At 40.6% G+C, this 10367-nt stretch overlaps 1 protein-coding gene across 2 annotated transcripts in view; it reads left to right on the top strand.

The window, feature by feature from the left end:
- The window catches only part of kcnh4b (potassium voltage-gated channel, subfamily H (eag-related), member 4b), a 38806-nt gene that overhangs the window by 18943 nt on the left and 9496 nt on the right, over window positions 1-10367 (top strand). For both annotated transcript variants that reach the window (XM_005749225.1, XM_013914959.1), the window contains exons 5-11: window positions 4315-4555; window positions 6374-6531; window positions 6790-6991; window positions 7650-7844; window positions 8700-8899; window positions 9189-9438; window positions 9547-9761. In XM_005749225.1, coding sequence (XP_005749282.1) covers window positions 4315-4555; window positions 6374-6531; window positions 6790-6991; window positions 7650-7844; window positions 8700-8899; window positions 9189-9438; window positions 9547-9761 — 1461 coding nt within the window. The remainder of the gene's footprint in view (window positions 1-4314; window positions 4556-6373; window positions 6532-6789; window positions 6992-7649; window positions 7845-8699; window positions 8900-9188; window positions 9439-9546; window positions 9762-10367) is intronic.

The following is a 10367-nucleotide window of genomic DNA, read 5'->3' on the forward strand; positions in this document are numbered from 1 at the left end:
ATCTATCTATCTATCTATCTATCTATCTATCTATCTATCTATCTATCTATCTATCTATCTATCTATCTATCTATCTATCTATCTATAATATATATTTTATATATATGTTTTGGAGGCAGTGTTTTTGGCCTCAGCTACATTTGAATATGTGCTAAAAGGAAAAAATCGAAAAGGTGGGAAACAAAATCCAAAACATAACCACTGATGAGTACAGCGAACTCTACATTTGTGCAGATGTTATGTGAAAATTCAGGCACCATAGCAAAAGTACTTAAGGGCAGTGAATTCACTATAAAAGAAAAAAGTTTAAAAAAAAATGAAGACACTGAAACCAGTTTTGCTTGACTTGAAAAAGTCAACATAACATAGCCGTGTGAACTACATCGGTTCATTTATATTGAATAAGTGGATCAAATGCACGTCTTATACCCCAAACCATCACCCATCCTGCTCCCCCTTCTTTTTTAGCTTTAACCACCGTTCTCTGCATTTCTTCTTCCTCTCCATCTGTCACTCTAACCCATGCTCTAACCTCATCTCGTTTTGGCTTCATCCTGCTGTCTTTCTGCATATACTCCCATTTTCTTCTACTTAAATTGTCTCGCCCTTCTTTGCTAGTGCAGCTTACATACTGAACTTTGCTTTTAAAACTTTTTTTTATGTAATGCTTACATTTTGAGTATGTACACTTAACTCAAACACTTCCATTTTCTGTGAGGTTAGCAGCAGTTTGAAGGGCAATATTCCAGAATGATACAACAGCTGAAATAACAGAAAAATGTGATTTATAATACTAATAAAGTCTAATAATAATAAGATATATTTTTTGATATTGGCTCCTTTTTCACTAATTTTCAGCCCAGCTCTTGTACTGGACCATTTTCAGAGTAATGTTAACATTTACCTTTAGCTCATTCAAGCATCAAAAAGGCACCGAAACCAAGGGATACGCCAGTGTTGTGAGTACAGCTAACAAACAACTTAGCAAACAAACAATTTTAAATTGAATTCTTAGGCACTTTATTAGAAAACACATTTAAAATTTTTAATTTTAATTTGTTTAGTCAAATCTATGAAAAGGACCAAATGTAGCACAGGCATAAAACAGTTTTTCTGCTCTATCAAGATTAGCTATTAGCTAAAAGAGTTGGCGTTTTTTCAGAATACATGAGGAAACCGGACAAGTGCCAGGACTTCAGTTGATCCATCTACTATTCACTAAGGCTTAATCAAACAAGCCATTCTTAAGGAAGAGAAATGAGGAGAAAAGACTGAGGTGTGCTAAATTACACTAGAAGTAAAGTAAGTAAAGTAAAAGTAAGTAAAATTTTATTTATATAGCACATTTCTAGATAAGGGATCACAAAGTGCTTTACAAGGTATAGACACAGATTAAAAAGACGAAGTACAATCAAAAGTTAACAAAATGCAATTTTAAAAAGATGTGTTTTTAGCTGTTTTTTAAAAGACAACAGCTCTTATAGAGTAATGGATCCAAATGTGAAATTCTGGGTTCAAAGGACTTCAGAAAAGTAAAGGAACCATCTTTAATACACAGTGGAGACTCTGTCATGGTTTGGGTCTGCATTTCAGCCAGTGGTGTTAGGGATCTGATGATATGATGAATGCAAAAAACCCACATCCCAAACACACTGCCAATGCAGTAAAAGCATAGCTGGATTGAAAAACACACACAGTGGAACACAATCAGTCATGGATTGGCCTCCCCAGAGTTCAGACCTCAATAGCAGTGTGAGATCATCTTGACAGAGAACAGAACAAAAGGTCGCCAGCATCCACAGAAGAGCTTTGAATGTCCTTCAAGAAGCCTGGAAAACTAATCCTGAAGACTACTTAAAGAAATTACAAGAAAGCTTGACTAAGAGAGTTGAGTATGTGTAGAAGAATAACTAATAATAATTCCATGTGTGTTTGCACATTTCACCAAACAAAGTTTAAAGAAATGAGGAGTGGGTCAAGACTTTTGCACAGTCCTGTATTTCTGCATATGGTACTGTTGATCCTTAAGGCATGTTGATACTTTTCATATTTTGAATGCAGGGCTTACTTATTGTGATATTGATGTTTCTCCTTAAGTAAAGAATCAATATCCTTCCTCCACTGCTTTACTCTGACTATTAATACATTTTCTTTTTTTTCCTCCTTCACTGTCTGTATCTTAGTAGCTGTTAGCTAACAATTGTGTGCTCTGCCTCCACATCAAGCCAGCCATATCTATTTTGACTAGATCTCTATTTGTAGCTCATCGACCTGTCAGGCAAGGATCCGTAGCTTTGCTCAAACACATGTAGACACACTCCAGATCTTTAAATGGGACCACAGCCAGAAAGCCGAAGCAGAGGTGGCAACTTGCTGCTTAAAGATTTGTGATTTTGAAACAGAAAGTTTACAAATCTGTTATATTTGTAGTGTGTAATAAAACTGAAGCACACTGACAAGCAAATCAGACTTGATTTCAGGCAGCTCCACATCCCAGGGGAGAGATGTTGCCACTTTTCACATAATTGGAAAAATAGTGCCGTCTGGAGCCTCATGAAGTTGTGAAGCAAACACAAAAGCTGACCTGAGCTTTCACATCTTACTTTCTCTCTTTCTTTTTTTACTTATTATTTCTTCACTCACCGTGAATGTTTATCTCCAGTCTCTTGTTGTTACACAATTAAGTAGACGACACCTTGATTGCTGATTTTGCCAAGCTGAACATAATATTGCAAAGTGCATTACGCGCAGTTATCCAGGATTGGCACAATAAGTTCAGACTCAATCAGAATGCATAATCTAGACAGTATAATGCCCTTTTGTGACATTTGAATTATGTTTGTGGCCATTTCAACACTAAGTTTGCTATGTAGTAGTTTGTGGTTGAGGGTGAAGGGGGTTGCATATTAAGCCATGTGTATCTCCTAAGCCCAAAGACCTCTGGGAGATGTAGTTGGAACAGTAGCCCCAACGGCTACAGTTTGAGTTAATGATGTGTGAAGACCAGCTGTAGCTGTGTGACATGCACTCCCATGCGTGCCTGCAAATGCTAGGCTTTTCTTTCCTAATCACTGCGATGTGGCTCGACTCCCTGCATCGAGAACCAAAAGTCTGGTGGGCTTTGCGACCTCTGTGATGTAAGGCAAATGAAAAAAAAGAAAAAAAGAAACAGTCAGGGTTTCGCTGACATTGCTTGAACTGTCATCAGAGTGGACACAGCTGTTGATGATAGAAAAGGATTTAGACAGAGACCAGAAAACCCACTGATAGTGTGATAATACAATCTTTTGCACAATCTTTTAATACGTGGTTTCTGAGGGAACACTTGGATCATCCTTTTTTTCCTTGGAAACACTGGAGTATGTTATCTCTCTGATGTTTCTCCTTTTTTTTTAAGTAAACGTTGCCTGTTGTCTTCCAATTACTCAAATAGAATCTGTCATTTTCCTCTGAGGTGCCCAGGCAGCATCAGGGCCCAAACACGAAATCTCACATTAAGCCTTAATTAACCAGCTTCTTCTTTTGGGTTCACCTGTTCCCAAAGTGCTCACACTGTTTTTAGATGGGATTACTGCTCATTTATCTCGCCTTTTCTTTCCCCTCTCACCGCTGTCATAGGTAACAGCTTCTCCTCATGTCTCCCAAACACGGTTAAGGCTATTATGTGGCAAGTGCATGGCCCCATTTGGAGAGTTGCAGTCTCATTATGCTTTGAATGGCTTCCCATTTCATCTGCAATACTTTTCACCACTGGATTTTCAAAACGTGAGAAAAGATAACTGCAATGCACGGTCAATCTAGTGGTATGCCGCGTTTTTCTCATAACAACATAACTACCACGACACTTGGATACCTGAGATTTGAAGCATGAATGACATTTGGAAGTGTGAAGCCGAGCCACGTGTGAAATTATAGACACTCACTGTGTTGTTACTGCCCAGACATTGTAGAGGTCTTATCACTGGGTACAGGAGAAGAGATAACCAGCAGCATTACCATATCTGTTTCACTTGAGTTGCCTACCACAGTGAATCATCAGCGGTCAGCGCACAAGAGAGGGTGTTGACATTTATATTGTCTGTTTCTGCTAAATCTTGGCACCGTGGTGTCCATCACAATACTCCACCTCGTGACCATCTGGTTATCCAGTTATTCATTTATGCAGCTCCTCAAGTGCACTTTGTGTGTTTTGGTTATTTATCAAGTAAAGCTTCAAATTCATGAGGCTGTGGTTTCCCTTTATCGTACATGTTTGAAGGAATATTAGAGGTTGTGCTTGGAAGTTTGAAACTTTATTCACCTGTTTGTTTACAGAGCATGATGGACAAACCTGCAATACCGGAGTACAAGGTGGCAGCGGTGCAGAAGTCACGATTCATCCTGCTCCACTACAGCGTTTCGAAAGCGCTGTGGGACTGGCTCATTCTGCTGGCTACCTTCTACGTGGCTGTCACCGTGCCCTACAATGTCAGCTTCACGCCACACGATGATGCCATCACAGCTGCACGCTCCACTATTGTCAGTGACATTGCAGTGGAAATGCTTTTTATTATAGGTAAGTTTTTAAAGAAGTAATTGGGAAAGATGATTAGATTAAAAACATATCAATTATGAAACTCTAGAGAGATTCCAGTGTAACAATTTGGTCAGTATCTAATGACAGTATTGATGTTTTTTTTGTCCTTTTTGTTGTTTTGTTATTATTTACTCCCCTTTTCTTCCAGGAAAACAAATAAATATTCTTTATTAAACATAACTAACATGTTTTAAAGGCTTTTAGGTATTCTGAACACTGTTTTTCAACATTTACCCAATGCAAAATTGATGTGACACAACAAATATTGGTCCATAACACTGGTTTGTCAAAATTAGACTTTATCAGTATTCCAAAGATGTCCCCGTATCCCTGCTCAAGATAAAACATGATCACATTTCGGTGTTTTCGAAGCATTTTTCAACATGCTGACGTAAGGTTTTACTCCAACATCTATCCATTTGTGCCATCTATGGCACCATGGAAACCAGAACAATCCAAGCAGCCTTTTCTTAGAAATGTCCCCTCTTATTCAGGTTACCTGGGTTTAGGAGTCCCTTCAGGATGTACTTGGTCTCTTTGAGGGACTCTTCTTAGTTCAATAAAGCACCCAAGGGATAAATTAAGGTGGCTGGCTTGCAACACGCTCCTCTGAGCATGGGTTTGGAGTTTATGTCAGATTCCTGATGCCATCAACTTGGCACAAACGGGCATGAGATTGCTTGTTTCTGAAAGCTCATTTACTTAGAGTCTACCCGTTTCTAGTTAAATGAATAATTAATGAAATCCATATTAAAGCTGAAAGGGGCATTCGCTCCAGGAACACGGTGTAATGAAACATCTTTTTAATGCTGATGTATTTGTATGTGTTTTTTTAAATTATTTATTGTGTTCCCATAAATAGTAAATGGCCTGTATTTATATAGCGCTTTTACTAGTCCCTAAGGACCCCCGAAGCGCTTTACATATCCAGTCATCCACACACTGGTGATGGCAAGCTATGTTGTAGCCACAGCCACCCTGGGGAGCACTGACAGAGGCGAGGCTGCCAGACACTGGCGCCACCGGGCCCTCTGACCACCACCAGTAGGCAACAGGTGAAGTGTCTTGCCCAAGGACACAACGACCGAGACTGTCTGAGCCGGGGCTCGAACCGGCAACCTTCCGATTACAAGGCCAACTCTTGAGCCACGATCGCCCCAAATGCTAAATATTCAATGAAAAATAAAATGTGCATCCAACGATGAGCTTTCATCTCAACTGAGGTGTTGCTAATTCAGATAGTTTGCATGTTACATGCTTGCCATGTGGTGACGTCAAGGTTATATGTTTCTTGCATACAGACCCTGAAATTGTAAAGTAATTATGAAGCATCCCAGATGTTTAATAATTTTCCCACCGTTTCATTTAGACCTGCCTTAATTCTTTGTGGCATAGATTAAACAAGGAACTTTAGACATTCCTGAGAGATTTCGCTCAACATTGACACGATAGGATCACAGAGTTACTGCAGATTTGTTCCACCAGGTAGGTTCTCTGTTGGATTGAGATCTTAGGACTGTGGAGGCCATTTGAACACATGTTCAAGAAATCAGTTTGTGATGATTCCAGTTTTGAGACATGGTGTGTTATTGTATCAGAAGATGGGTACATTGTGGTCATACGGGGACCAACATGGTCAGCAGCAGTGTTCACGTAGGCTGTGGTGCTTGACTTTTTACCCCTTGAAAGGTTTCTAGTGGCAATCCTTGAAGCTCTTTACGAACTGAGTGTTTTCTGTCATATTTCAGGCCTGCTTATTTGTTTTATTTTTATTTTTTTATAATTACATATTTTCAGACATCATCATGAACTTTCGCACCACCTATGTGAGCCAGTCAGGCCAGGTGGTGTATGAGCCACGCTCTATTTGCATCCACTACGCCACCACCTGGTTCTTTGTGGATCTGGTGGCTGCCCTGCCCTTTGACCTGCTGTACGCATTCAATATCACAGTGGTGAGTACTACTGGACAATCATATGTCCAGCCTTCTTTTTTGTCCCCGCATCCATCTGTGGCTGTCAGCATTACCATTAAACTGATAACTTGCTGCCCTGTTGTTGCAGTTTGGCTGCCTATGTGACAAGTAAACCATATGTACTACATTTCACAAACAATACAAAGTGTTTGAGTGTTGATATTTTGATATTTAGCTTTCTACTCTCTTTCCTTTCTCTCCTTTTCTCTGTCACCTCTCCTCCCATATTTGCCTCAGACCTCCTTAGTCCACCTGCTTAAGACAGTACGCCTCCTGCGCCTCCTTCGTCTGCTCCAGAAGCTTGACCGCTACTCCCAGTACAGCGCCATGGTGCTAACCTTGCTGATGTCTGTGTTTGCCCTGCTGGCTCACTGGATGGCCTGCATCTGGTACATGATTGGACGCAAAGAACTAGAGACCAATGATAATTGGGACATAGGTGAGTCTAGTTGTGGCCTTGCTGAAGTCCGATCTGTTGAATTTTTGGTGTTTCATCTAGCAAGGGCGAAACATTAAGACATTTCAACATTTTCTCAGAACATAAGTGAAGCCTGTTCTGATTTGATTCAGTTTTAATAGGTGTGTAAGTCGGCTGTTTCCTGCAAAAACTGAGTAGGCATTTGTTTTGTCCCTACTATGCTATAAATAGTAATTGCTTACTTATTGGGTGTCTAGCTCTGCTCTGTGGTGAGACAGTATTCTGCTGCTCTAATAAGAACAGCCTGAAACCAGATCAAAAGCTTTTACAAAAAAATGGCTTGTAGCAAGCAGCACGCTGATGTGTCAATGAATGATGCATGCTTTTGTATGTACATTTTGGCTGAAGGGAGGTGAAGTCACAGCTGCTAATTAAGGCTTAGCACTATTTATCCCTGGAGGAGTAGGTCTAATTATAGCCAACATACCTGGCTCCTGACGCTGTTGATCATCTCTTTCTAATACACAGAAAGACACCCACATGCAGGCACAAACATACATTTCTGTATTTCTCTCACATTGCACTCCGATCTTGCCACTACCATCCACATAAAAATAACAAGAGGTTAAACTTCTGGACGTTGCTCTGTCAACGCTACTCTCTAACCTTCTCTTTCAAGGGTGGCTCCATGAGCTGGGCAAACGTCTGGAGACGCCCTACGTTAACAGCACAGTGGGCGGCCCAACAGTGCACAGCTCCTACATCGCTGCCCTCTATTTTACCCTCAGCAGCCTGACCAGTGTGGGCTTTGGCAACGTCTGTGCCAACACCGATGCTGAGAAGATCTTCTCCATCTGCATCATGCTCATCGGCGGTACGTCTGACACCGGGGTACATTCTCCCTCTGGCGTCCTGGCATAACGCTGCTTCTGTTTGGCATGCGAGTACAACAAATTCAGCAGGAATCGAGTTGAATGGCTTGGCTGGCCTTTAAGACACAGCTTGCCGTCATCTTCATAACCCAGAAACAGCTGAAATGGCAATTATTGGTGCAGCATATCAGAAGATAGATAATAAGTGTTTGTTTTACTGCTTTTCTGATCGGTGATGAAAGCAGAATTGTAACTTGTGGCTTCTTTGTGGATCAAAAGTAGATCATGACTGGGCAGTGAGCCATATAATATACACTTTATGAGAAAAAAACAAAGTATTGAACCACGTGTTTCTATCCTTGAATTCAGTTTTTTCAGTCTCATTGCCACATGTGTATAAACTCAAGCATGTAGTAATGCAGTCTGCCTTTACAAATGTGTGAAAGAATGGGGATCATGGAATATTAGATGTGTAAAAGTCACCAATGCTCTGCAAACCTCTTCGTCTGGCATTAACATCAACACAAAACTGTGCAGTGGGAGCTTCATTGCATGGGTATCCATGACCAAGAAACTCATGTAGGTATAATCTGTAGGTAACCCATTGCTTTTATCCACTTAATGTATTTCAATATGTTAAAAAACAAAAATTTTATAAAGGAACAAAAGACTTAAATCTTTCATTTCTTTGGTTTTTATTTAATATTGTTAAACTTTTTTGTAATCAGGAGGTAAAACTTAGGAATTTAAGAATATCTTTGGGCCCACACTTCAAAATAGGATTGGAAATTGTAATATGTTACATATTTACACATCCCACCTTTATATTTACACCTTTGTTTCTGTCCTTATTACAGCACTGATGCATGCGCTGGTCTTTGGTAATGTTACCGCCATCATCCAGCGTATGTACTCGCGCCGCTCTCTCTACCACACACGTATGAAGGACCTGAAGGACTTTATTCGTGTCCACCGTCTGTCCCAGCAGCTTAAACAGCGCATGCTGGAGTACTTCCAGACCACATGGTCTGTCAACAATGGTATAGATGCCAACGAGGTAGGAGTCCCTTTCTTGTTGCTGTCATGTAATATCTTTGTACATGCTGTTATCTGCCTTCAAGGAACTTCACAGCACTGTTTTCGATGGCAATTGAACAATGAACTCTGCTCTAAAATTCATTGCCAGCCCTTTGAAGCTGTAATTGTTTGTGCACAGCACATGGTTCCTTATACTCCATCAATTGATATCCTATTGAAATTCAAAAGAGGGTGACTGGTGGCAACACAGTCCATTCACTAATTACTTATCAGTGTCACACCTCATTACATCTGTCACAAATCCCCAGCTCCTGCATGACTTCCCTGATGAGCTGCGGGCCGATATCGCCATGCATCTGAATAAGGACATCCTCCAGCTGCCGGTCTTTAAGGGGGCCAGCCGCGGCTGCCTGCGCTCACTCTCTCTTCATATAAAAACCTCATTCTGTGTCCCGGGAGAGTATCTCATCCGTCAGGGTGATGCGCTGCATGCCAACTACTTCGTCTGCTCTGGCTCTCTAGAGGTGCTGAAGGATGGCATGGTGCTGGCTATATTAGGTCTGTATTGTTGTCAGATTGCATTTTTTGCATCATGTTTTTTGTATTTATTAGATATTTTTTGTACTTTAAAGTGTAACAGGGACTTTATCATCTTTTGGATTTTAGGGAAAGGAGACTTGATTGGCTCCGACCTGCCTGGAACAGACCAGGTAATCAAAACCAATGCTGATGTGAAGGCGCTTACCTACTGCGATCTCCAGTACATCAGTGTGCGTGGCCTGAAGGAGGTGCTGGAACTATACCCCGAGTATGGCAGCGTGTTTACCTCCGACATCCACAACAACCTCACCTATAACCTTCGTGAAGGCAGCCAGGACGAGGTACCAAATACACACAACATACTGGTGTTGATTCGGTGCCTTCAAACCTGAAAAACCAGCATGCCTAAATTGGGATGTCATTCTATGCCATGAAGAATTAAGACATTAATGAAGATAAAAGCAGCTACAAGTTGGAACTAGCAAGTAGCAAATGCTGCCATTGCCAATCCACATGGGTCCATATCTTCAGCTACTATTCTGTAATCGTTTTAACAATCCAAACTTAAGCATTGAACGATTGTAACCTTGGAGAAAAAAGTAATTGACTTCATTGGATATTTAATTGAACTCTACAAACAAAACTGATTTAGTTTTTCATGTGTGACTGACAAAACTGACAAAGATCTCCAAGGACATCCGCAACCTCCCCCTCTCAAACATTATGTTTTTTGCTTCAAGCATTTCTCTTTTTCGAATCTGGCTTTTCTCGTTGGCTTTAATCATTTCTTTTTCTCTTTTTTCTTAGGTTGATTTGTTTAGTTTGGGACGCGATAGGCATCTGTGCTGGTTGTGTTAATTAGCAGATGTCTTTTTGTCAGTCAGGCTCAGGGAAAACAACTTTAATTGTATTAATCAGCACTTCAAAGCAGACTGATTGTGATTGGT

The sequence above is a fragment of the Pundamilia nyererei genome, unplaced genomic scaffold (assembly GCF_000239375.1).
Source record: "Pundamilia nyererei isolate P.nyererei 1_Seehausen unplaced genomic scaffold, PunNye1.0 scaffold00240, whole genome shotgun sequence".
Taxonomy (NCBI): domain Eukaryota; kingdom Metazoa; phylum Chordata; class Actinopteri; order Cichliformes; family Cichlidae; genus Pundamilia; species Pundamilia nyererei.